General features: G+C 55.4%; 1 protein-coding gene across 6 annotated transcripts; it reads right to left on the bottom strand.

The window, feature by feature from the left end:
- Window positions 1–54: 54 nt before the first annotated feature.
- Window positions 55–25,842, bottom strand: NPAS1 (neuronal PAS domain protein 1). 6 transcript variants are annotated; one of them, XM_004061039.4, is made up of 12 exons: window positions 25,653–25,842; window positions 24,477–24,640; window positions 23,785–24,020; window positions 13,388–13,461; window positions 13,007–13,096; window positions 9,623–9,788; window positions 6,606–6,721; window positions 6,190–6,347; window positions 5,235–5,341; window positions 4,660–4,807; window positions 2,880–2,974; window positions 55–648 (listed from the first exon to the last, which is right to left on the bottom strand). In XM_004061039.4, the coding sequence occupies exons 2-12, from the start codon at window positions 24,596–24,598 to the stop codon at window positions 188–190; spliced, it is 1,773 nt and encodes a 590-aa protein (XP_004061087.1). In that variant the 5' UTR covers window positions 24,599–24,640; window positions 25,653–25,842; the 3' UTR covers window positions 55–187. The 6 variants fall into 6 exon arrangements, with proteins under 6 accessions (XP_004061087.1, XP_018872176.1, XP_063557552.1 ...); XM_019016631.3 differs by having other exon boundaries at window positions 6,190–6,350; window positions 25,653–25,836; XM_019016632.3 differs by having other exon boundaries at window positions 518–648; window positions 4,660–4,760; window positions 25,653–25,836.

Genomic DNA, 25,842 nt, shown 5'->3' with positions numbered 1-25,842 from the left:
CGGGTGGAGGGAGAGGGAGGTGAGGACCCGGGGGAGACAGAAATGGACAGAGGAGCTCACAGCCCGGAGCCCAAACCACTGCAGGGAGAGCCGGCGTTTAATTCTCAGGGCTACGGGCAGAGCCGGGCCTACTGTCCTGGGGGAACCCGGTTGTCGCAGGGTCCAGCGCCGGCAGCTCTGCCAGTCCTCAGTCCCCCTTCCGCGGCAGCCTGGTGCCCGCGGGCCCCGGGTAGGGCAGGCCCAGGGGCGGGTAAAAGGCCTCCGGGAGCGCGGGGCCCGGACCCAGCCTCTGCAGGTGCGGGTACACCAGGCCCAGCTCCGCGGGGCCGTAGCGGATGGTACCGGGCGTGCACAGGCCCCGCACCACCGGCGGCAGGAAGCCCGCGTGCAGGAGGGTGGGCGGGGGGTCCCCGGGAGGCGCCAGGCCCCATGGCCGCACCGGGTCCTGCTTCAGGACCCCTGCCCGGATGACAGAGGTGAACTCGGGCCGCGGTGTGGCCGGGTGGCCGGAGGGATCCTCGTCGCCACTGTCCTCGGAGCCTTTGGTTTCCCTCGGGCCGGGCTCCACTTTGATGCGTCTGCCCTGGGTCTGGGGGGCCTCGTTCTCCGCTGGGGCAGCCTGCTTCCCTTCCGTCGGAGACTCCGGCTCTGGAAGAGGAAGATGCTGAGGGCCTGTGTGTGTCCCCAGCCCTCAGTCTTCCCATCTGTGGAATGGAGCTGTGCATAGTGGGCCAGACCTGTAGTTCTCAGCTGGGAGTGGCTTTTTTTTTTTTTTTTTTTGAGATGGAGTCTTGCTCTGTCCCCCAGGCTGGAGTGCACCTGCACCATCTCAGCTCACTGCAACCTCCGCCTCTGGGGTTCAAGCTATTCTCCTGCCTCAGCCTCCCCAGTAGCTGGGATTACAGGCGTGTGCCACCACACCCAGCTAATTTTTCTATTTTAAGTAGAGATGGGGTGTCGCCATGTTGCCCAGACTGGTCTCAAACTCCTGACCTCAGGTGATCTGCCTGCCTCAGCCTCCCAAAGTGCTGGGATTACAGGCGTGAGCCACTGTGCCTGGCCAGCTGGTTCTGTCGCCAGGAGACACCTGGCAATATCTGGAGATATTTTGGGGTGTCACAGCCCTGAGGAGGCTACCATTGGCATCTAGAGGGTAGAGGCCAGGGATGCTGTCCCCTCCAACACAGAATCACCTGGCCCTAAAATGTCAGTAGAGCAGAGATCAAGATACCCTGCTCTAGACCTGGGCTCTTCAATGGAAGTTTCCAGGATAGAGCGTTCTGTGGTAATGGAAATGTTCTACATCCACACTGTCCCACGAAGCAGCCACTGGCCACATGTGGCCACTGTGCACGCGATATGTGGCAGGTGTGAGTGGGGACATGGATTTAAAGTGTTTTTTGTTTTGTTTTGTTTTGCAGGGCATGGTGGCTCATGCCTGTAATCCCAGCACTTTGGGAGGCCCAGGCAGGAGAATCACTTGAGGTCAGGAGTTCGAGACCAGCCTGGCCAACGTGGCGAAACACTGTTTCTACTAAAAATACTAAATTAGCCGGGCATGGTGGTAGGTGCCTGTAATCCCAGCTACTTGGGAGGCTGAGGCAGGAGAATCACTTGAACCCGGGAGGTGGAGGTTGCAGTGAGCCGAGATTGTGCTATTGCACTCCAACCTGGGCAACAAGAGTGAAACTCCATCCCCCTAAAAAAATAAATAAATAAATTTGTTTGAGACGAGGTCTTACCCCGTCACCCAGGCTGGAGTGCAGTACAGCTGTCACAGCGCACTGCAGCCTCTAACTCCTGGGCTCAAGAAATCCTACCACCTCAGCCTCCCGAGTAGCTGGGACTATGGGTGTGAACCATCACACCTGGCTAAGTTTTAAAATTTTTTGTTGAGATGGGGTCTCACTATGTTGCCCAGGCTTGTCTTGAACTCTTAGGCTAAAGCAATTCTCTTACCTCAGCCTCCCAAAGTTCTGGGTTTACAGGCATAAGCCACCACGCCCGGCCTGGATTTTATTTTATTTTTTTGAGATGGAGTCTCGCTCTGTCACCCAGGCTGGAGTGCAGCGGTGAGATCTCAGCTCACTGCAACCTCTGACTCCTGGGTAGAAGCGACTCTCCTGCCTCAGCCTCCTGAGTAGCTGGGACTACAGGCACGGGCCACCATGCCCAGCTAATTTTTTTTTTTTTTTTTTTTATATCTTGCTCTGTCACCTAGGCTGGAGTGCAGTGGCATGATCTCGGCTCACTGCAACCTCTGCCCTCCAGGTTCAAGCGATTCTCCTGCCTTAGCCTCCTGAGTAGTTGGGATTACAGGAGCATGGCACCATGTCCAGCTAATTTTTTTGTATTTTTAGTAGAGATGGGGTTTCACCTTATTAGCCAGGATGGTCTCCATCTCCTGACCTGGTGATCTGCCTGCCTCGGCCTCCCAAAGTACTGGGATTACAGGCGTGAGTCACCACGCCTGGCCTGGATTTAAATTTTTTTTTTTTTTTTTTTGAGACAGAGTCTCGCTCTGTTGCCAGGCTGGAGTGCAGTGGTGCAATCTCCGCCTCTCGGGTTCAAGCGATTCTCCTGCCTCAGCCTTTCAAGTAGCTGGGATTACAGGCGCATGCCACCACGCCCAGCTAATTTTTGTATTTTTAGTAGAGACAAGGTTTCACCATGTTGGTCTTGATCTCTTGACCTCGTGATCCACCTGCCTCGGCCTCCCAAAGTGCTGGGATTACAGGCGTGAGCCACCGCACTGGCCTGGATTTTAATTTTAATTGTATATAAATGGCTGCATGTGGCTAGTGGCTTCTGGAATGGACAGCCAGGACCCAAAGGTTCCTTGGAGCTTCCCAGGGGCTGAGGTGGGAGGTGGGGCTCACCTGTGGGCTCTGGCCCCGGGCTGGATGCCTCCTCACAGGCTACGCTGGCTGGAAGCTGGAAGGCATCCAAAGGAGTTTGGCCACCCTCGGCTTGGCTGGGGAGAAGATGGATGCGGTTAGGAGCCAGGGGTCCTTGGCCTCTCAGGACTCCCTCCTGCTTTACCCAACTTGTGGCAATAAGTGTGGACACCCCCACGGGGAAATGTGGAGTCCCCACCCTGAGGCACTTACAAGGCTCAACACCAGATCCCTAAACTCCGGGTTGATTTCTAGCCCAGCGTGGCCCTCGCTCCTAAGGCCAGACCTGGATAGCCGGTGGCCACCTGGATGTCACCACCTGGGTGTCCTCTGGCACCTCATGCCCATCTGATGTCTACATCTTCCTTTCAAACCTGCTGTTCCTCTCAGGAGCCCAAATCCGGGCTCAGCAAAGCCAGAGACCTGGGCAGAAGATGGTCTCCTACCCCATAGAGTCTGGCACTTCCCAGGACTGGCCCCAGCCTCTGCCCTGGTCCTCCAGCGCCCATCTTGTCCCTCAGTGTCTCCTTCATGGCAGCTAGAAGGGTTTTTTTGTTTGTTTGTTTGCTTGTTTTTGAGATGGAGTCTCACTGTGTCACCCAGGCTGGAGTGCAGTGGCATGATCTTGGCTCACTGCAACCTCCGCCTCCCGGGTTCAAGTAATTCTCCTGCTTCAGCCTCCTGAGTAGCTGGGATTACAGGCGTGCACCACCATGCCCAGCTAATTTTTTTTATTTTTAGTAGAGATGAGGTTTCACTGTCTTGGCCAGGCTGGTCTTCAACTCCTGACCTCGTGATCCACCCACCTCGGCCTCCCAAAGTGCTGGGATTCCAGGCGTGAGCCACTGTGCCTGGCCTAGAAGGGTGTTTTTTTCCTTTTTTTTTTTTTTTTTTGTTTTTTTTTTTTGAGACAGGGTCTCACTCTGTCACCCAGGCTGGAGTGCAGTGGCACGATCACGGCTCACTGCAGCCTCGACCTCCTGGGCTCAGGTGATCCTCCCACCTCAGCCTCTGCTGTAGCTGGGACCACAGGTGCGTGCCACTGTAACTGGCCAATTTAAAAAAATTTTTTTTAATAGAGATGGGACCTCACTTTGTTGCCCAGGCTGGTCTTCAACTCCTGGGCTCAGGCAAACCATCTGCCTTGGCCTCCCAAATTGTTGGGATTACAGGCATGAGCCACCATGTCCGGTCTAGAGCAGTCTTTCTAAAAAGCAGATCTGACTATGATCCTCTCCAGCTCTAAAGCTTTCTATGACTCCCCAGTGCCCCTGAGCCAAAAGGCCAGGCCGTCATCTTCAGGCTGGTTTCTCACTGCTTTCTACTCCAGCCCAAGGCATTACCTTTAAGGTCAGGCTGTTGCTTGGAGCCCTTCCTCTGCTTGGAACACCCCTCCCTGCTTCTTTCCATTAGTTTCTGTGCTCTGTGGGCCTCCCCCTGGTAAGAGCCTGCCGTGGCTCCCCAGTGCCCCAGAGTCAAGAGTCCAGACCCTCCACCTGAGCCTGAGGAGGCTGTGAGCCTGCCCCTGCCTTCCTCAAAGATACTGTCCCCCTCCCCCTGGCGACTCCTCTCTGTCTCCTGCCAGCAAGACCGTTCCACTCTGGGCCTCTGCTCTCACCATCCTCCCCTCCTTCCCCTTCGTGTCTGCAGACCCCTTGGGCTTGTCCCATTCTAGAAGCCCTCCCCAAAGCACCCCCACTGGAGGTGGGGAGAGACAGCAGGGCCCTGAGTCCCCTGCAGGAGGGGTGGGCACAGCCCTCACCTGAGCACGTGGCTGACCCAAAGCACATGGTGCTCCCCGGGGCTCTTCCCGCTCCCAGCCACCGTGGCCACAGACTGCAGCCACACGAAGCCCCCGGCACGCTGCAGCCAACGGTAGTAACCAGTCATCACCTGACCCTTGTCCAGCACTGGGCCCAGCCCAGGGAGAGACGGGAAGGGGTGGGGTGGGGACAGGGGCAAGACAGAGAGCCAGGTGGACAGGAGGAGACAGGAGGAGTGAGAGCAGGGGAGTGGGCAGGGAGACAGTGGGGAGAAGAGAAAAAGGTGAAAGCACAGAGAGGCAGAGTCAGAGAGACTGAGAGGTAGCCCAACAGCGAGGCCTCTTGGGTGTTTTGGAGACCCCACAGCCCCCCAGACCCCCCCCCCCGCCCCCACATCCTGAGGCATCACTCAGTCTCCTTGCTGCTTTTCCAATGCTAAACGGAGTCCCTGGAGCTGTAGGTGCAGCAGGAGGGACTGTGGGCAGCCCTGAAGAAGGACTTCCAGGGACCAGGGAGTGGGATGCTCGGGTCTGGGGGGTGGTAGGCAGGCTTGGTGGGTGGAGGTGGGTCTCACAGTCCACGTGGCTCTGGCGGATCCTCGTGGCGTCCTGTCCGTGGACAAACTGGTAGCAGCTGCGGCCCACCAGCTCTGAGGGCCCCAGGTCCATGTGGTCGCTGACTCTGGGGGGTGACAGAGAAGAGGGGAGGAGTCCAAGACCACGGGGTTTGGGGGAGAGGCAGAGTTGGCTCCAGAGTACCCTGGGGTTCAGACCCTTGCTGTAAAATGGGTGCAATAACAGTGTTGGCAGGCGTGGTGGCTCACACCTGTAATCCCAGCACTTTGGGAGGCTGAGGCGTGTGGATCACTTGAGGTCAGGAGTTCGAGACCAGCCTGCCTAAGATGGTGAAACCCCGTCTCTACTAAAAATACAAAAATTAGCTGGTTGTGGTGGTGCATGCCTATAATCCCAGCTACTTCAGAGGCTGAGGCAGGAGAATCACTTGAACCCGGGAGGTGGAGGTTGCAGTGAGCTGAGATCGCGCCACTGCACTCCAGCCTGACAGAGTGAGACTCCATCTCAAAACAAACAAACCACAAAACAGTGTCTCTCCCAGGGCAGCTGCGAGTATTCGTGTGGATGCTAGTGGCAAGGCCCTAGGCACCCTGGACACCTCAGAGCATGGGACTATTTCAGCACTTAATTTGCCTCCACTGCAGGGTGCAGGAGAGGAAATGGATGAGAGATGAAAGACCAGAGACGGGCCAAGATCTGCAGCCCCAGAAGGAGGGCCCGGACCCAAGACACAGCCCCTCTTCCATCCCCGAAGGCACCCCTGGGCTAGGCCTCCGCCCTGGTCCCCTGCCTTCCCTCCCTTCTCCCCATCACCCTGCCCCATCCATTGCTGTTCCGCCTCCCATGGCTCCCCAGTGCCCTATCCTGCAGACCCAGCACTCCCTCTGACTCCCCATGTACCCCAGATCTCCACTGTGCCCCCAATCCACCCGCCACAGCCCCCAACCCCGGTACCTGCTCTCACAAGCAAGGATGGTGAGACCCAGGCTGAGACGGAAGACGATCATGTGTCCGTGGAGTGGCAGCTCAGCCAGGGGGGCCGGGGGCAACGTGTGCCCGAGGGCCACAAGGCCCAGGGCGTGGGCCCGAAGGCGCCCAGTCACGTGGATGACCTGCTGGTGGTGGGCATGGTTGGAGGAGGGGCAGGGCGGGCCAGTGGGGGCAAGAGGACCATCACTGGGCTGGGTTCCCTTTGTCCCCCACAGGTGCTGGAGGACTGGACACTGTGTGACCCCCCCCCCAGTCCCATTCCCAGACCCAGTTCCCTAAGCCACCTGCAGCCAGTGAAGCCACCAGCCTGGTTCCCTTGGTCACCCTCAATCTGGGGACATGGCTGGCTGGAATACAGGAGCCTGACTGCTCACACCCACCTTGTACCCTGAGGCCTTGACGTGCAGCCCCCTCTTGGTGAGCGTGGATTTCATGCGGACAAAGAAGGAGCGCTCCTGGACCAGGGAGGAGGGGGGCACCTTGGTGAGGCTGGCCTCTGGGACAGAGAGTGAAGGAAGGTTATGGGGTCCTGAAGAGGAAACACACAGGCCACCCTGATCCTTGCAGAGCCAGCCAGACAGACACAAGATGTCCACTGGGCCACGGCCGCACTCAGAGGCATGCCTGATGATTTTGAAAGCTCATGGGGACAGTATGTGGGCTCCCCTATGTGGCAGCCATCCGCATCTTTCCTTTCTTTTTTTTTTTTTTGAGACTGAATATCACTCTGTTGTCCAGGCTGGAGTGAGTGGCGCAATCTTGGCTCACTGCAACCTCCGCCTCCTGGGTTCAAGTGATTCTTCTGCCTCAGCCTCCCAAGTAGCTGGGATTACAGGCACATGCTACCATGCCCGACTAATTTTTGTATTTTTAGTAGAGACGAGGTTTTGCCATGTTGGCCAGGCTGGTTTTCAACTCCTGACTTCAAGTGATCTGCCCTCCTTGGCCTCCCAAGGTGCTGCGATTACAGGTGTGAGCCACCATGTCTGGTCTCATCCATGTCTTTTTTTTTTTTTTTTTTTTGAGCTGGAGTCTCGCTCTGTCACCAGGCTAGAGTGCAGTGGCACGATCTCAGCCCACTGCAACCTCCATCTCCCCAGTTCAAGTGATTCTCCTGCCTCAGCTTCCTGAGTAGCTGGGATTACAGGCATGCGCCATCATGCTCAGCTAGTTTTTGTATTTTTAGTAGAGACGGGGTTTCGCCATGTTGGCCAGGATGGTCTCGATCTCTTGACCTCGTGATCCACCCACCTCGGCCTCCCAAAGTGCTGGGATTACAGGCGTGAGCCACTGCACCTGGCCCCATCTACGTCTTTCTAATGCTCAAACGTGCCTCGACCCTCCCCTGCTCTGAACCTGCCATAGCTTCCTGAGGCCTTTAGAGGAAAGCCCACCTCTCAGGCCCCATCCTCCAGGTCTCAGCACAGACTTCTCCTCCTCCAAGAAGTCCTCCCTGACCCTCAGGCTGGGTCAGCCATCCCCTCTGGGTTCCCCTATCCCAGCCCTGCCCCATCTGGGTTGCCACTGTCTGAGGACAGGTTGGTCTCCCCTCACTGGACTGGGAGCCCCAGGTGGGTGGGGCTGGAGCTGTCATGGTCACTCCTATGTCACCAGGACAGGGGCTTGCCCAGAACAGGGGATTGGGGAATAGCAATAAATAAGACTCACAAATCCAGATCCTTCTGTAACCCCTACAAAACGGTCTTAAAAATATGCTCACACACAGATGACCCTGTGCCTAAAACTCAGGTACGAACACAGTCCCACTCCCCAACAGACTGCACGTGTTGCAGACATCGCCCCACGCTTGCAAGCACAGCTGATGTCTCAGATGTTTTTGGTGTTAAGCAAACCCAAGATTGGAAAATCCTATTTACAGGATAGTTAGCCTCATAGGCCCCCAACATCTCAGAGCTAAAAAGAGCCGGCAGGGTAATCTGCAGCACCCTCCCTCCCATACACAGTGGGAGTGGAAATTTCCACTGGAGAGAAGGGTTAGGCATGCTGACCCCGGAGCAGACAGACCTGGGCTGGAATCCAACTCAATCACTTATAGCTGTGTGACCTGGGGCAATTAACTTAACCTCTCCGCGCCGTGCCTCAGTTTTCTGCTGTAAAATGGAGATAACACTTCTTGCATTGTGGGCCTGCGCTTAGGATCTAATGCAATTTTTTTTTTTTTTTTTTTTGGAGACGGAGTCTCACTCAGAGTGCAATGGCCTGATCTCAGCTCAGTGCAACCTCCACCTCCTGGGTTCAAGCGATTCTCCTGCCTCAGCTTCCTGAGATGCTGGAATTACAGGCACCTGCACCACGCCCGGCTAATTTTGTATTTTTAGTAGAGATGGGGTTTCACCATGCTGGCCAGGCTGGTCTCGAACTCCCGACCTCAGGTGATCCGCCCACTTCGGCCTCCCAAAGTGCTGGGATTACAGGCGTGAGCCACCGCACCCAGCCTTTTTTTTTTTTTTTTTCCAGACACTGGCTCTGTCACCCAGGCTGGAGTGCAGCAACGTTATCTCCTCACTGCAACCTCTGTCCCCAAGGCTCAAGCCATCCTCCCAAGTAGCTGGGACCACCGGCATGTGTCATCATGCCCAGCTAATGTTTTCTTTCTTTCTTTTGTTGTTGTTGTTGTTGTTTTTTTGGAGACAGTCTTGGACTCGCCCAGGCTGGAGTGCAGTGGCACAATCTCTGCTCACTGCAACCTCCATCTCCTGGGTTCAAGTGATCCTTCTGCCTCAGCCTCCCGAGTAGCTGGGACTCAGGCACCCGCCACCATACCCAGCTAATTTTTTTTTTTTTTTTGTATTTTTAGTAGAGATGGGGGTTTCACTGTGCAAGCCAGGCTGGTCTCGAACTCCTGACTTCAGGTGATCCACCCGCCTCGGCCTCCCAGAGTGCTGGGGCTACAGGTTTGCGCCACCACGCCTGGACTTTTTTGTAATTTTTGTAGAGATGGGGTTTCACTATGTTGCCCAGGCTGGTCTCCAACTGAGCTCAAGTGATCCGCCCCCCTGGGCCTCCCGAAGTGCCGGGGTTACAGGCGCGAGCCGCCAGGCCCGGCCCTAACGTAATTATGTAATGTGATTGTGTACTTACAGACACAGCCGGTGTATATTCCCAATAAGCCTGCCTTGTTATTTACCTAAGCCTCTCCCAACTCCTTTCAGCAGCCAGGGGGGTCTTTCTGTAGCTCGAATCTTTGGGAGCTTGGCAAGCTTAAGGAACCAAGTCTCACCGCCTCAATTTATACTCCGATTCCTTTTGCAAAGATTCGTTCTACACAGTTCTAACTTCACTGCTAATTGTATAAACGCGGCATGGCTGGATACAGTACAGCGGGCGTCCCCCGATCTACCCTCAGACTTCATTCTTTAGGAGCCCTTAGAATTACCGATCTCGGGGGTATCTGCAAGCGAAGAGGAAGAGGAGGAGGAAGAGGAGACGGAGGGCGGGGTTGGGGGGCCGGGCGTCGGCGTCCGCAGCCCCAGTTGCTCCAGCACCTCTGAGTGGTCCCCAGGGTGAATGTAGTCGAAGACGCTGCTGCCCGTCATCTCCACCTGCCGGCGAAGGAGGGGAATGCAGGGGGCGGGTGAGGTGCGCGCGCAGTAACTCGCCCGCCCGCTGGGCTCAGCCTTGCCTCATTTGCCTGCACGCAGGTGCGCTTCATGCCAGTGTGTTTTTTTAAGAAAAGAAAAAAACAAAAAACAATTACCTTTCAAACGGAAGATACAAACTTAGACTCTTCTCGCTTCATACCCAGTGATTAGTAAGGATTTTTCCCCGCCCACTCTATTAAGGGGCTGTGTGTGGGAGTGGGGCGTGGGTGGGAGGTGTCAGAACCTCCGTTTACCCAACTCCTGCTTACTCACTACCACCCCCATACAGCAAACAACTGTGCCCTGGCATGAATCACTGGGTGTCCCAGCAGGAATGAGATTCAAGATACAAACAGGGGAGTGGTTTTTAAGCTCTTAAAGAGTTAGAGCTTTTCAATCAGACACTTTTACATTCAATTCTACCTCGTAAACCTCTCTCCTAGCAGTGCCCATCTCTCCCTGCCTCCCTCAATGCAGGCCCCCATCTTCTCCCCACTGTGTTTCTGCCCCAGCGTCCTCACTGGTCTTCTGACCTACAGTTCAAAGATGCCTCTGCAAGTTACTTACCTGACCACCATGGCTGCCATGACTCCCATTGCCCCTCAGCTTGGAGGTCACATGCTTCCCTCAGTCCGTTATCCCTCTGGGCTCCGCCCCCTCATTAAATCCTCCCCCACGCCAGCTTCAACAGCTTCAAGCCTTTCCTCCTCCTCCTTCTTTTTTTTTTATTTTTTAAGACGGAGTTTTGCTCTTGTTGCCCAGGCTGGAGCGCAATGGTGCGATCTCGGCTCACCGTGACCTCTGCCTCCCAGGTTCAAGCAATTCTCCTGCCTCAGCCTCTCAAGAAGCTGGGATTACAGGCATGTGCCAACACACCTGGCTAATTTTGTATTTTTAGTACAGACAGGGTTTCTCCATGTTGGTCAGGCTGGTCTCAAACTCCCGACCTCAGGTGATCTGCCCGCCTCAGCCTCCCAAAGTGCTGGGTTTACAGGCATGAGCCACCGCGCCTGGACTTTTTTTGTTTTGTTTTGTTTTTGAGATGGAGTTTTGCTCTCGTTGCCCAGGCTGGAGTGTAATGGTGCAATCTTGGCTCACTGCAACCTCTGCCTCCTGGGTTCAAGTGATTCTTCTGCCTCAGCCTCCGGAGTAGCTGGGACTATAGGCATCTGCCAGCACACCCGGCTAATTTTGTATTTTTAGTAGAGACTGGGTTTCAAGATGTTGCCCAGGTTGGTCTCGAACTCCTGACCTCAGGTGATCTGCCTGCCTTTGCCTCCCAAAGTGCTGGGATTACAGGCGTGAGCCACCACACCTGGCCAAGCTTTTCCTCCACTCTTCCTCCCTCCCGTCCTCTTGTCCAAATTCCCCTCCTTTTGGTGTCTTCCTCCTGCAGGAATCTCACTGAAAAGGTACTCACAAGTTGCCAATGCACTGAATTTCCTAAATTTCCTATTTGTGAAAAATATTTGTAAAAATGATCAAAGTTGATAGCAATTTGTATTGGAGGGACTGGCAAAGCTTAAGGTGCTGTGAGATGCCAGGGCTTCAAGGATGGGGCTTTCAGTAGGTCTTCCTGCCCTCCTTTTTTTTTTTTTTTTTGAGATGGAGTTTTGCTCTTGTTGCCCAGGCTGGAGTGCAATGCCACGATCTCGGCTCACTGTACCCTCCACTTCCTGGGTTCAAGTGGTTATCCTGCCTCAGCCTCCCGAGTAGCTGGGATTACAGGTGTCTGCCACCACGCCTGGCTAATTTTGTATTTTTTTGTTTTTTAGTAGAGAGACGGGGTTTCTCCATGTTGGTCAGGCTGGTCTTGAATTCCCAACCTCAGGTGATTTGCCTGCCTCGGCCTCCCAAAGTGCTGGGATTACAGGCGTGAGCCACCGTGCCCGGCCCTTTTTTTTTTTTTTTTTTTTAAGGCATAGCCTCACTTTGTTGTCCATGTTGGAGTGCAGTGGCTTCATCATGGCTCACTGCCACCTTGACCCTATGGGCTCAAGCGATCCTCCCATCTCAACCTCCTGAGTAGCTGGGACAACAGTGTGCCACCATGCCTGGCTAATTTTTAAGTTTTTTTGTAGAGATGGTGGGGGTGGGGGTGGTGGGGTGTCTCACTATGTTGCCCAGGCTGGTTTTGAATTCCTGGCCTCAGGTGATCTTCCTGGCTCAGCCTCCCAAAGTGTTGGGATTACAGGCATGAGCCAGCGTGGGTGGCCTCTAAACCTTTAAAATTGTTAAGAAGAAACAAGTGTTGGCAAATATGGTGCATCTGGCCCGCCAGTCATTGGCAAACTGATCTTTCAGTGAACCTGCTTTCCTCAGATCTACTTGTTACTTTAATAGCCCCCTCAGGCTGGGCGCGGTGGCTCACGCTGTAATCCCAGCACTTTGGGAGGCTGAGGCAGGCGGATTGCCTGAGGTTGAGAGTTCAAGACAAGCCTGACCAACATGAAGAAACCCTGTCTCTATTTAAAAAATACAAAATTAGCCAGGCGTGGTGGTGCATGTCTGTAATCCCAGCTACTCGGGAGGCTGAGGCAGGAGAATCGCTTGAACCCAGGAGGCAGAGGTTGCAGTGAGCTGAGATCGTACCATTGCACTCCAGCCTGGGCAACAAGAGGGAAACTCCGACTCAAAAAAAAAAAAAAAAAAAAAAAAAAAAAAAAATAGCCCTCATCAGCCAGGACAGTGGCTCACACTGTAATCCTAGCACTTTGGGAGGCCGAGGCGGGTGGATCACGAGGTCAGGAGATCTCGACCATCCTGGCTAACATGGTGAAACCCCATCTTTACTAAAAATACAAAAAGTTAGCTGGGTGTGGTGGGCGCCTGTAGTCCCAGCTACTCAGGAGGCTGAGGCAGGAGAATTGTTTGAACCCGGGAGGTGGAGGTTGCACTGAGCGAAGATCGCACCACTGCACTCCAGCCTGGGTGATAGAGCGAGACTCCGTCTCAAAAACAAACAAACAAACAAACAAACAACAATAGCCCTCCTCTGCCTTCGAGGATGAACCATGCTGGGGGCCATGTGGGGTGCCAAGGAACACACTCTGGGGACCACAGAGATCCAGTCCATTTTTCTTGCTGCTATGGTGAGACCAGGAGAGAGGAAGGATATGCATAGGCCTGGCAAGGGAGATGGTGGCTGAGCCAATCCAGGTCCACTGGGGGTCCCTTACCTGTGAGAGACCCAGATAGATGGAGACTGTCTCTGAGATGTAGAGGAATTTTCCTTCCTGGTTCAAGGCGAACACAAAGCCATCCAGGGACTAGAGCCGGGAGAGACAGGGAGGGGGAAGGAGAGGACCCGGTGTCCCTCTGTCCAGCCGCCAAGTGGTAAGAGGTTCTGAAACCTGGGTCTCCGCCTGAGGTGGACTGTTTTGGTGGGGAGGGGGCTTCAGTGGTCCTCGGAAGGGGCAGGGAGTGGAGGGATCTTGAGCATTCGGCTTCCCAGTCCAGGTACCCCCCACAATGGATGGATGCTGAAGAGGCTGCTGTTCTCCAGAGGCGGCCGCTAGGTGGTAGCAAGGAGCGGCAGGCAGGGAAGGGGCCTCACTCACCTGCAAGATGTGACCTCCCAGGTGCTGCTCGAAGACTTCGGAGACCAGCGCTGCGGGGCCGCGGCGGCCTGGGGCTGGGGCAGGGGCAGATGGAAGGATGAAGCCTGTTAGTCTGGCTGACCCTGCCAGGGCAGGTCCCCCGGGAGCCAGTCTACAAACCTCCCTCTCTTCCCCTAAGGCTTGTAGACATCTTGGGGTATCTGGGCACCCATGGGGGAGACACCTGGGGTGTGGGACACACAGGTGGGTGGGACAGCGAGTGACAGACTGACTCACAGAGACAGACGGGCCAGGGGGTGCATAGAGGGACTCATTCATTCATCCACCCATTCACTCACAAAAACTCCCTGAATACCTACTCTCCCTATGTCCTGCACTAGGCATTGCTGGGAGTGCAACGGTGACCAGGACAGCCCAGCAACCCCTGCCTCCTGCTGGGCTCTCAGACCAGGGGCAGTTGAACAGCAAGCAAGAAACTAACATCTCTGCTTAGGGATCCCATAAAAATAAATAAATAAGAAACCAACAGGCTGGGCGAGGTGGCTCACACCTGTAATCCCAGCACTTTGGGAGGCTGAGGCAGGCAGATCACAAGGTCAGGGGTTCGAGACCAGCCTGGCCAATATGATGAAACCCCATCTCTACTGAAAATACAAAAATTAGCCGGGTGTGGAGGTGGGCACCTGTAGTCCTGGCTACTCGGGAGGTTGAGGCAGGAGAATCGCTTGAACCCGGGAGGCGGAGGTTGCAGTGAGCCGAGATCACGCCACTGCACTCCAGCCTGGACGACAGTGCGAGACTTCATCTCAAAAAAAAAAAAAGAAAGAAAGAAAGAAAGAAAAGAAACCAACAGGCTGGGCGAGGTGGCTCATGCCTATAATCCAAGCACTTTGGGAGGCCGAGGAGGGTAGATCACTTGAGGTCAGGAGTTTGAGACCAGCCTGGGCAACATGGTGAAACAGTCCCTACTAAAAAAACACAAAAAAAATTAGCTGGGCATGGTGGTGTGGGCCTGTTAATTCCAGCTATTTAGGAGGCTAGGTAGGAGGATCGCTTGAACCTGGGAAGCGGAGGTTGCAGTGAGTCAAGATCGCGCCACTGCACTGCAGCCTGGGCAACAAAGTGAGACTCCGTCTGTTTAAAAAAAAAAAAAAAAAAAAAAAAAGACAGAAACTAACAAATATGGAATTACCCTTTGTGGCCAGTGCTATGGAGAATGAAATAGGTGGTGCAAAATGGAGAGTAATGGAGTTAGGGCTGTTGAAGGAGGGGACATTTGAGCAGACCTGAAGGATGAGAAGGAGGCAGAGAGGAGACTGAAAGACAGAGACAGAGGGATATAAAGGAATAGAAAGAGATAGAGATTCTACAACTCAACAACAAAAAGACAATTCAAAAATGGGCAAAGGGGCCCAGTGTGGTGGCTCACGCCTGTAATCCCAACACTCTGGGAGGCCGAGGTGGGTGGATCACCTGAGGTCAGGAGTTCGAGACCAGCCAACATTATGAAACCCCGTCTCTACAAAAATTAGCTGGGCATGATGGCGGGTGCCTATAATTCCAGCTACTCGGGAGGCTGAGGTAGGATAAATCACTTGAACCCAGAGGCGGAGGTTGCAGTGAGCTGAGTTAGGGCCATTGCACTGCAGCCTGGGCGACAGAGTGAGACTCCGTCTCAGACAAAAAAAAAAAAAAAAAAGGCAAAGGGCCAGGCACGGTGGTTCATACCTGTGATCTCAGCACTTTGGGAGGCTGAGGTGGGAGGATTGCTTGAACCCAAGGGATCGAGACCAGCCTGGGCAATGCAGTGAGACCCCCATCTCTACAAAAAATATATTTTAAAAAATGGGCAAAGGACTTGAATAGATATTTCTCCAAAGAAGATACACAAATGACCAATAAGCACATGAAAAGATGCCCAACATCATTAGTCATTAGGAAAATGAAAATCAAAACCACTATGAGACACCACTCCACACCCGCTAGGATGGCTAGCATCAAAAAAGTAGAAAGTGGCCAGGCGCGGTGGCTCACGCCTGTAATCCCAGCACTTTGGGAGGCCGAGGCGGGTGGATCACAAAGTCAGGAGTTTGAGACCAGCCTGGCCAACATGGTGAAATCTTATCTCTACTAAAAATATAAAAATTAGCTGGGCATGGTGGCGTGCACCTATAATCCCAGCTACTTAGGCGGCTGAGGCAGGAAAATCCCTTGAACCCAGGAGGTGGAGCTTGCAGTGAGCTGAGATCACACCACTGCACTCCATCCTGGGTGACAGAGCGAGACTCCATCTCAAAAAACAAACAAACAAAAACAAAACAAAACAAAAAACACAGAAAGTAAGTGTTGGTAAGGATGTGGTGAAATTAGAACCCTCATACATTGCTGGTGGGAATGTAAAATTGTACAGCCACTGTGGAAAACAATTTGACGGTTTCTCAATAAGTTAACATAGAATTATCATACGAGTTAGCAAATCCACTTCTGTGTATGTAATCTATGTAATCAAAAGAATTGAAAACAGGCGTTGTAGCATGTACATGCGTGTTCGTAGCAGCATACTTCACATCATTCAAAAGGTGGAAAGCACACAAATGTCCAACTCATGAATGAGTAAATAAAATGGGGAGGCCGGGCACGGTGGCTCACACCTGTAATCTCAGTGCTTTGGGAGGCGGAGGTGGGTGGATCACCTGAGGCTGGGAGTTCAAGACCAGCCTGGCCAACATGGTGAAACTTCGTCTCTACCAAAAATACAAAAAATTAGCCAGGTGTGGTAGCATGTGCCTGTGGTTCCAGCTATTCGGGAGGCTGAGGAGGGAGAATCGCTTGAACCCGGGAGGTGGAGGTTGCAGTGAGCCGAGATCCCACCACTGCACTCCAGCCTGGGCAACAAGAGTGAAACTGCATCTCAATAATAATAATAATAAAAAATAAAAATACTAAGGCCGGGCGCAGTGGCTCACGCCTATAATCTCAGCACTTTGAGAGGCTGAGGTGGGCAGATCACCTGAGGTCAGGAGTTCGAGACCTTCCTGGCCAACATAGTGAAACCCTGTCTCTACTAAAAATACAGAAAAACTAGCTGGGCGTGGTGGGTGCACCTGTAGTCCCAGCTACCCTGGAGGCTGAGGCAGGAGAATCACTTGAACCCGGGAGGCAGAAGTTGCAGTGAGCCGAGATTGTGCCATTGCACTCCAGCCTGGGCAGCAAGAGCAAGACTCCATCTCAAAAAAACAAAACTAAAAACAAAAACAAACAAACAAACAAACAAAAACTAAAAAAAAAAATAGACATGGAGAGACAGAGGAAAAGAGATGCAGAGAGAGACAGAGATGGCAACTGAGACCAAGACAAAGTGAGACCTGTGCCCCCTGCCCCATCCTCCCTACAGTCAGGAGCTAGGACCCTGGATCTTGTGCTGGGGGTAGGCAGAGACCTGGGGGTCCCGGAGCCTGTACCCACCCAGGACCCCTGGGTGACCCTGACCCTGCGGAGGACAACCCCCGAGGGAGCTCCAACCCAGTGCTGAGAGTGGGGAGCCAGGGGAGAGACTTGGTGACCTTGAGGGTCCCCAGGTGCCTTTTTCCTATGGGGCTAAGGGGCCAGGTCTCCTGCCGGCCCCAGCGCTTCCCCTCCCTGGCTGTGTGCCCTGGGACCAGCCTCTCTGCCGCTCTGTGCCTCAGTTTCCTCCTCTGTCAAGCGGGTTTGCCAGGAGCGGTGACTCCCCAGGCTGGTTACGCATTCAGTCCACTTAACAGACAGAAGGGCCTGGCTGGGGCCTGGCAGAAGCAGATGCTGCGGCACAGAGCCGGGACTGGTATTAATAGTGTGATTACTATTGTTATTACCCGACCATCAAAACACCAGGCGGCGAAACCCCGCCCCTCCCCCATGGGCGTGCAGCCCCCGCCTCCCCAGCCCCCTAGTGTCTGGGCTGAGCTTCCTCCTCCCAGGAGTACCCCACACCCTCCTGGCTGTTCCTCCCTGCCTCCACCTCCGCCTGGAGCTCCAGGAACAATTACTGGGGGGCTGGGGGGTTGACGGGGACCCCCTCCCTCAAGATACAGCTCGGAACCAGCCGGGTGACAGGCAGGAACAATGCTGCCTGCTAATTGTCGCAATTTTCCCCTGTCATTTTTGCTAATTCCTTCATTTTCCCTCTCCCAGGATCAGCCTGGGTCAGACTGAACCGCTGCAATTAACAACATTAATGGGCACGTCGGGATTAGGGGGTGTGGTGGTGGGGGGGCTTGGGGACCTGCTCTTCCCCATACACGGGTCCGGTCCCCTGTGAAAGGGACCCCCAGAGTCTCCTGATCACTGACTGATGTGTCTTTTTACCCCCAGCCTCCACCTCCCGATCCCACCAACTCCCCGATGCCTCCGGCTGTTTCCTCCTCTCCCTCTCCCCTCAAAATGTCCCCACTCCTCTGTCCCCTACATTCAGCAAGAGACTTTTCACCACTTCCACATCCGCCCTCCCATGTCCAGAACCCAAACATCACTCATCCATTTAACAAACACTTGCTGTGGTTCTTATCAGAGCCTGCTCAGTGTCCTCATCTCTTGAGCAGAGAGGGAGCACGAGGAGCAGAGAGACGGGAGACCAGGGGCAGAGAGACGGGGACCAGGGGCAGACAGACAGGAGACGAGGGGCAGAGAGAAGGGAGACCAGGGGCAGAGAGAAGGGAGACCAGGGGCAGAGAGACGGGGACCAGGGGCAGACAGACAGGAGACCACGGGCAGAGAGACGGGAGACCAGGGGCAGAGAGAAGGGAGACCAGGGGCAGAGAGAGGGGGACCCAGGGGGCAGAGAGAGGGGGAAACCGGGTGCAGAGTGGGGGCGGGGACCTGGGGCAGAGAGAGGGGGGACCTGGGGCAGAGAGAGGGGGATCCAGGGACAGAAGGCAGAAGCCAAGGCCTCTTCCAAGTTCCCAGATCTCCCCCGTCACCTGCCCTTCTCAACTGCCCTGAAGGAATGTGCTGACCCTGGCTCCTGGAGAGAAGAGGCTGGGGCTTCATCACCCAGGGAAGTCGGGGAGAGGGGTCCCTCACATGCCCCATCGTCAAAGCGCCGCAGGCCTGAGGGCTGCATGGGGGCAACCACCATGGGGTGGGGCAGTGCCGGGTCACCTTTGCCTTTACTTTCCTCAGCCTCATCTGTAAAATGGGTCTACAGTGATAGAGTTGAATGGGCTAGTGCATACAGTAGGTGCCTAATACTGGGAGTCATGCCACCATTCTCTCTCTCTCTTTTTTTTTTTTTTTGAGACGGCATCTAGCACTGACACCCAGGCTAGAGTGCAGTGGCAGGATCTCAGCTCACCGCAACCTCTGCCTCCTGGTTCAAGTGATTTTCCTGCCTCATCCTCCCAAGTAGCTGGGATTACAGGCGACCACCACCATGCCTGGCTAATTTTTGTATTTTTAGTTGAGACGGGGTTTCACCATATTGGTCAGGCTTGTCTTGAACTCCTGACCTCAGGTGATCCACCTGCCTCGGCCTCACAAAGTGCTGGGATTACAGGTGTGAGCCACCGCCCTGGCTGCACTTTTCTTTTCAGTATGACTACAGATAACATCAGGGCACCACTGCCTTTTCGGGCGGTTTCTTGGAGGCCGCCCTCTGTGTCTCTCACACCCACATGCATTTTAAGCAAGTCCCAGGGGTTGGACCTGACCATGTCACCTGTGTTCCACCACCCATGGCCCCAGCCCAGTCTAGCTGCCCTGGCTGGACCACCACGTCCTCATCCTCACTGGGCTCCTACTTCCGCCCTCACCACCTCTGTGGCTCCCCTCTCACTATGGGTAACAGCCAAACCCCTACCACAGTGCATGAGGCTCTGCACCCAGCAAGCTGATCCCTGCCTGCCTCAGGGCCTTTGCACCTGCTGTTCCCTCTGCTGAGTCACTCTCTTCCAGCTTTTCTCACAGCTGCTCCCACACCTCCTTGGAGCCTCAGCTCAAAGATCACTTCCTTGGCTGGGCCCAGTGGCTTACACCTGTAACCCCAGCACTTTGGGAGGCTGAGGTGGATGGATCACCCTGAAGTCAGGAGTTCAAGACCAGTCTGGCCAACACGGCGAAACCCTGTCTCTACTAAAAATACAAAAATTAGCTGGGCATGGTGGCGTGTGCTTGTAACCCAGCTACTTGGGAGGCTGAGGCAGGAGAATCGCTTGAACCTGGGAAGTGGAGGTTGCAGTGAGCCGAGATCGCACCACTGCACTCCAGCCTGGGTGACAGAGCAAGACTCTGTCTCAAAAAAAACAAAAAACAAAAACAAAAAAACGTTACTTCCTCAGCGAGGATATGCCTGACCTGTGGGCTAAGAAGTCACCCCTTGGCTGGGCACAGTGGCTCATACCTGTAATCCCAACACTTTGGGAGGCCAAGGTTGGCAAATCACTTGATCCCAGGAATGTGAGAACAGCCTGGGCAACATGGTGAGACCTCGTCTCTTAAAAAATGCAAAAAGTAGCTAGGCGTGGTGGTGTGTGCCTGTAGTCCTGGCTACTTGGAAGGCTGAAGTGAGAGGATCTCTTGAGCGTAGTAGGTGGAGGCTGCAGTGAGCCAAGATCGCACCAACCACTGCATTCCAGCCTGGGCGACAGAGCAAGACCCTGTTTCAAAAAAATTTGAAAAGGGCTGGGTGCGGTGGCTCACACCTGTAATCCCAGCATTTTGGGAGGCTGCGGCAGGCGGATCACCTGAGGTCAGGAGTTTGAGACCAGCCTGACCAACATGGAGAAACCCCATCTCTACTAAAAATACAAAATTAGCCGGGCGTGGTGGCACATGCCTGTAATCCCAGCTACTAGGGAGGCTGAAGCAGGAGAACTGCTTGAACCCAGGAGAAGGAGGTTGCAGTGAGCCGAGATCATGCCATTGCACTCCAGCCTGGGCAACAAGAGCAAAACTCTGTCTATAAATAAATAAATAAAGATGTCACCCCTCCTTCCCTCAACTGCCACAGTCACTCAACAATTTAGTAAGCTCTCATTGTGTCCCAGATGCTATTCCAGGCTCAGCAACCAAGGGGCTGTTGGTGAATGACACAAAATAACAAGATAAATACAGAGAGTGTCAGATGACAATAAGTGCTATGGGAAGAAAGAAGGCTGTAAAAGCCGGGCGCGGTGCCTCACGCCTGTAATCCCAGCACTTTGGGAGGATAAGGAGGTCAGGAGTTCGAGACCAGCCTGGCCAACATGGTGAAACCCCATCTCTACTAAAAATACAAAAAATTAGCCAGGCGCGGTGGCGGGCACCTGTAATCCCAGCTACTCGGGAGGCTGAGTCAGGAGAATTGCTTGAACCCAGGAGGCGGAGATTGCAGTGAGCAGAGATTGCAACACTGCACTCCAGCCTGGGCAACAAGAGCAAAACTGCGTTTCAAAAAAAAAAAAAAAAAAGCAATAGGGAATGCTGACATGAGATTTAGGCAGTCTTCTCTCCAGACTCAGAGGCTCAGGGCTAGACTTGAACATCTGTTGTCCCATTTCACAGATGGAGGACTGAGGCCTGGAGAGGCAGAGACCTAGAACCCATCCCTGTAGACCTACAGACCACGTATGATGGTTGAGAGGCGGCCTTTGGGGCAAGGTCATCTGTGTTTGAATCCCAGCTGTACGACCTTGGGCACACACTTCTGTAACCTGGGAATCATAATAGTGTCTCCCTCTGAAAAAGAAAGTCATTTTGTCTTTTGTTGTTGTTGTTGTTGTTGTTGTTTTTCCTTTTTCTGGAGAACGGGGTCTCGCTATATTGCCGAGGCAGGTCTCGAACTCCTGGGCTCAAGCTATCCTCCTGCCTCTTGCCTCCCTGAGAGCTGAGATTACAGGCGTGAGCCACCGCGCCTGGCCAAGAAAGTCATTTTGTATACAGGGCTTATCCCAGGGTCTGATGCATGCATTCTATATGATTACTATTATTGTTATTATTTTAGATACTGGGTCTTGCTCTGTTGCCCAGGCTGGAGTGTAGTGGCATGATCATGGCTCACTGCAGCCTCGACCTCCTCAGCTCAAGCCATCCTCCCACCTCATCCTCTTCAGTATCAGGGACTACAGGCGGGTGCCACCAAACCTGGCTAATTTATTTATTTATTTTTATGTTTATATATTTTTTGAGACGGAGTCTTGCTCTGTCACTAGTCTGGAGTGCAGTGGTGTGATCTCGGCTCACTGCAATCTCCGCCTCCTGGGTTCAAGTGATTCCCCTGCCTTAGCCTCCGGAGTAGCTGGGACTACAGGCACACACCACCACGCCCGGCTAATTTTTTGTATTTTAGTAGAGATGGGATTTTACCATGTTGGCCAGGATGGTCTCGAACTCCTGACCTCGTGATCTGCCCGCCTCGGCCTCCCAAAGTGCTGGGATTACTTACAGGTGTGAGCCACCGTGCCTGGCCAATATTTTTATTTTTGTAGGGACAGGGTTTTGTTATATTGCCCAGGGTTTTGCTATGTTGCCCTGGCTGGTCTCGAACTCCTGGCCCAAAGCTTTCCTCCCACCTTGGCGCCCCAAAGTGCTGGGATTACGGATGTGAGCCATGGTGCCCGGCTTATTACTGAGGAGGGCATGGGAGTCCCCTCCCCTTCAGAGAGTGTGACTGACAGTGCTCTGCTCTGTGGCTTCAGCTAAAATGCTGTCCTCAGCTCCTCCTCTGAACTATGGAAGCAGGTGCTTCGCCTCTTGTTAGGGACCCTGTAGAGCTAGAAATGCCTCTGTCCCCCGATTTCCCAATTTTGGGACTATAGGAGTCCACGCAGTACCAAGCCCCCCCACACTGTCCTGACCCTACTTCCACTTGGCACCGTGGTCCAGGTGGGGTCGATTAAGTCCATGCTCTGCCACGTCAGTGCTGTGACCTCAGCCAGCCCCTGATGCCTCTGAGCCCCGGAATGCCCATCCAGGTAATGGGGGGCTGGACGCCGCCGGGACTCTCTTAGCCCCCCCCTTTCCCCCCCTTCAGCTTGGGGACAATAGACAAGATGTTTATCCCCCGCCGGCGCACATGTTGTTCGCGGTAATGACAGTAATCAGCGGCGCTAATGCCGCATTCTCTCCGCGCCAGTCAATTCGCCTAATTACCGCCTGGGAAGCCGGATTATTTAAATTTAAATGGTGATTTATTGCGAGCTTAATCAATGCTATTTTCTCTCCCCCCTCTTCCCCTGGGACGGGGCAGGAGGGGAATTGGAGCCCCTCCAACCCCACCCTAAGGACACCCTCTTCTCCTGGAGGGGTGGGGACAGGGGTAGCCTGGGGTGCCCTGAGACTTCAGATAAACACCACTCACACTGCCTTATCCTCATAACCGCAAAGCTGTAACAAACACATAAAATAGAAGTAATAATAACATAACAACACTTCTATGTCTCAATAATAAAGTCTGAGTAATAATAATAAACTTAGATATTTATCTGTATCTTACAGAGTTTATATTTTTACATATTCTAGATCATACTGCTTTGCCTATTTCTTTATTGCGTCTTGGCCACTAGGATGCCAGCCGCTCCGGGGCAGGGACTTTTGTCTAGATTGTTTCTCCTGCTGGATCCCAGCGCTCAGAAAAGTGCCAGACAGGCAGGAGATGCTCCAAAAGCGGCAGCCCCCCCGCCCCCTCCTCCATGCCCCGAACCCCTCCAGCAGCCCTGCAAGGTCACTGCTGATAACAGCATTGGCCGCATAGCGGTGGCTTGCTCTGAGCTAGGCACTTCCAGGGACTTTGCAAATATGACCTGGTTGATTCTCTGCTCAGCCCCCTGGGGGAGGTTGGACCGTTTTTTCCCACTTCACATTAAGGCACAGAGAAGTGAGGCGACCTGCCCGGAGTTGCAAAGCTGGGAGGTGGCTGCGCGGCGACAGGAACCCTGGGGCATCTTCCTGAAGTTCCCTATCTCATCCGCCACATCATACTGTCTCCCTCTTGCTCCTCCAACTAGGGGCTCAGACTGTACAGTCCTTGCGTCCCCGCCGGGGCCCCTCAGGTCTGGATCCAGGGTATCTCGCCCATTAGCGAATGGGCGTCCCAAGCCAGGGTGAGTCCCCTCTGTCCCGCTCATGCAGCTGGGAGTTTCTTTGGTTGTAATAATGATTCCTCTCCTCTAATAAAAATATAGGAATAGCATTTACCAGTGACCACTAGAACTGCCAGGGCCTTGTTTAGGGCAGAATTCACGAAATCTTCCCAACCTCTTGCGCCCATTTGACAGTTTAATAAACTGAGGCTTGGAGAGCAGAAGCCACCTGATAGGGACACGCAAAGGTCCTGGCTGACTCCAGAGACAAGCATCTGGGCGAGGGCAGGCCCGCAGCCCGGATCTGGGCCGCAGTGACTCCGCCTGGAGGGCCCTGGGACCCTTGCCCCGCGCATGAGCACTCACCGAGGCCAGCTGGCGGCCCAGCGGCTCTCAGCCCCCAGGGCGGCGCCCCCAGCGCGGCGAACCGGCGCAGGCGGAGGTAGGTGACGCTGAGGCGCACGATGGAAGCCTTGTCCAGCTGGCTGGAGATGGCGCCGGGCAGCGGGAGAAGCTTGGCCAGCTCGAAGAACTCCAGGTTCTCCTTCCCGCGCCGCGAGCGCGCCGCGTTCCGGGACTTCTCCTTGCGCTGCGCCTGCAGGCTGGGCGGGCGGCGCGGAGGAGGTGTCGGCGGGGACCCGGGGCTCAGGGGCTTGGGAACTGGGGGTGAGCCCCGCCTCCCGGGGCCTTGGGAACGGGACGGGACGTTGGGAGTGGATTCCACATCTCTGGAGGTGGGAGCAGACTGGAGTGTGGATTCTACACTCCGACCCAGGGACAGAACCTCGAGTGTCAATTCTGGTGAGAAGGAGGAGGAAGGGCGAGAGATTAAAGATGTTGGGCGTGAATTCTGAGGACCGGGACTAGAAGCAGAACGCAGGGGACCGGGCTCAGGACGGTCGTTAACTCAAGGTAAGACCTTCTAGCCCTAAGGGGCGGGTCAGGGAGCTGGGTGTGAACAGCCCCTTGGCACGGGGACAGAACATCGGGTGTGAATTGGCCCCGGGGACGCCTCCCCGGGGGCGGGGCCGCGGCCAGGGGGGCGGGGCTTTGCTCACCACGGTCCGGACGGCGCCTTGACCATCAGCCCGGGTAGAAAGTCCCAGGGGACGCTGGCGCCGCGGCCTCCCACGCATTTGACCTCGCTTCCGCCGCCACTGCCGGGATAGGGGGCCGCCATCTCCGGGGGGCTCGCTCAGGCGGGCTCCGAGCCCCGAGTCTCCTGCAGCGGGAGGGGGCCAGGGGCAGCGCTCAGTGCCCTCGGGAGACCTTCTAGGGAAACTGAGATCCGTGCAGGGCTCAGGGTCCCAGCAAGGAGCTGGGTGGGGGGGGGGAACCTGGATGGTGCCTCAGTTTCCCCTCCCTGGAGGCCTCAGCTCCCACCCTAGCCGGCCCGGGGCTGGAGCTCCGGGTGAGGACGTGCCCCGCCGCCGCCTCCCCCGCGCCGCCCGCCAGCGCGCCCGCCTCACGCCCGCGCCGGGCCGGCTCCCGCATACCAATGGGCGCACGCGGCGCGCATACGGATCGAACCGGCCCGCGCGCTGCGTGCCAAGCATGCCCAAGCCGGGCGGGGGGCGGGCGCCTCCCGGGCCAGGCACGCACGCCCCAGCCCCCGGAGCCCTCTGCCCCGAGGACCCGCCCCCCAAGCCCATCCCCAGTGTCTGACTCCCCGGATCTGCACCCTGTTTTCCCGGCTGGGCTAAGGAGGCAGGGGGCAGAGGGCAGGAACCCCCATCCTGTGTCCTGCCCAGGGATCCCCCCAGCCTCTCGGGGTGGCGCCACGTGTTCGGAGCGCCACATCCCCACGACCACAACTTCCTCCCTGAAGACCCCGGCGCGCGAGCCCCAGCCCCGGACGCAACCGCCACAGCCTCTGCCCCAGGACGCCCCCAGGATTGACCCGACACTCGGGGCCCAGGTGTCCTGGTCTCCTGATCCCCTAACGTTTTCAGTTAGGTCTTCATTCCTCCAGGACCAGGCGTTCAGAACACCCCCTAACCCCAGGAACCAGGCCGCCCCCAAACCTCCCAGCCAGGTGTCCAGATGCCCCAGACCCCCGTGTCCAGGTCTCCCAACCCCAGATTTCTCCAGGACTCAAACATCCGTGCGCCCCTTCCCCCAGCCTCGGGATACCCTCGTCCCGACCCCCTAGCCCCCAGGACACTGGAGTTCCAGCCCCCCATTCCTCTGGGACCCAGAAGTCCCCCTCCTGCCAGCCCGCAAGCTTCCCCTACCCGCAGGACCGCCAGTCCGATTACTTGGCCGCAGAGCAGGCTCCGGGCGCGGCGTGGGGCCGGCCGGGCGGCGCGGAGGCGCCGCTCCATAGACCCCGGGGCGCGCGGGGCGCAGCGGGACGCGCGGTCTGTGGCGCCCAGCTCTCGGCGCCCACCTCGGCCTCGCAGACTTGGAGACGCGCGACCAGCG

Source organism: Gorilla gorilla, chromosome 20 (genome assembly GCF_029281585.2).
Source record: "Gorilla gorilla gorilla isolate KB3781 chromosome 20, NHGRI_mGorGor1-v2.1_pri, whole genome shotgun sequence".
Taxonomy (NCBI): Eukaryota; Metazoa; Chordata; class Mammalia; order Primates; family Hominidae; genus Gorilla; species Gorilla gorilla.
The sequence above is the reverse complement of the archived record's forward strand: the minus strand, read 5'-3'. Positions and strand labels throughout refer to the sequence as shown.

What these genes read in the sequence shown, in the direction of transcription:
- NPAS1 (XM_019016631.3), bottom strand. Translation starts at nt 24,598, where the DNA reads ATGGCGGCCCCCTATCCCGGCAGTGGCGGCGGAAGCGAGGTCAAATGC. An exon ending in TCTATCTGGGTCTCTCACAG is followed by an intron (nt 9,789 to 13,006) that starts GTAAGGGACCCC and finishes CTTCGCCGGCAG; the next exon opens with GTGGAGATGACGGGCAGCAG. An exon ending in TCAAGGCCTCAGGGTACAAG is followed by an intron (nt 6,351 to 6,605) that starts GTGGGTGTGAGC and finishes GCCCACCACCAG; the next exon opens with CAGGTCATCCACGTGACTGG.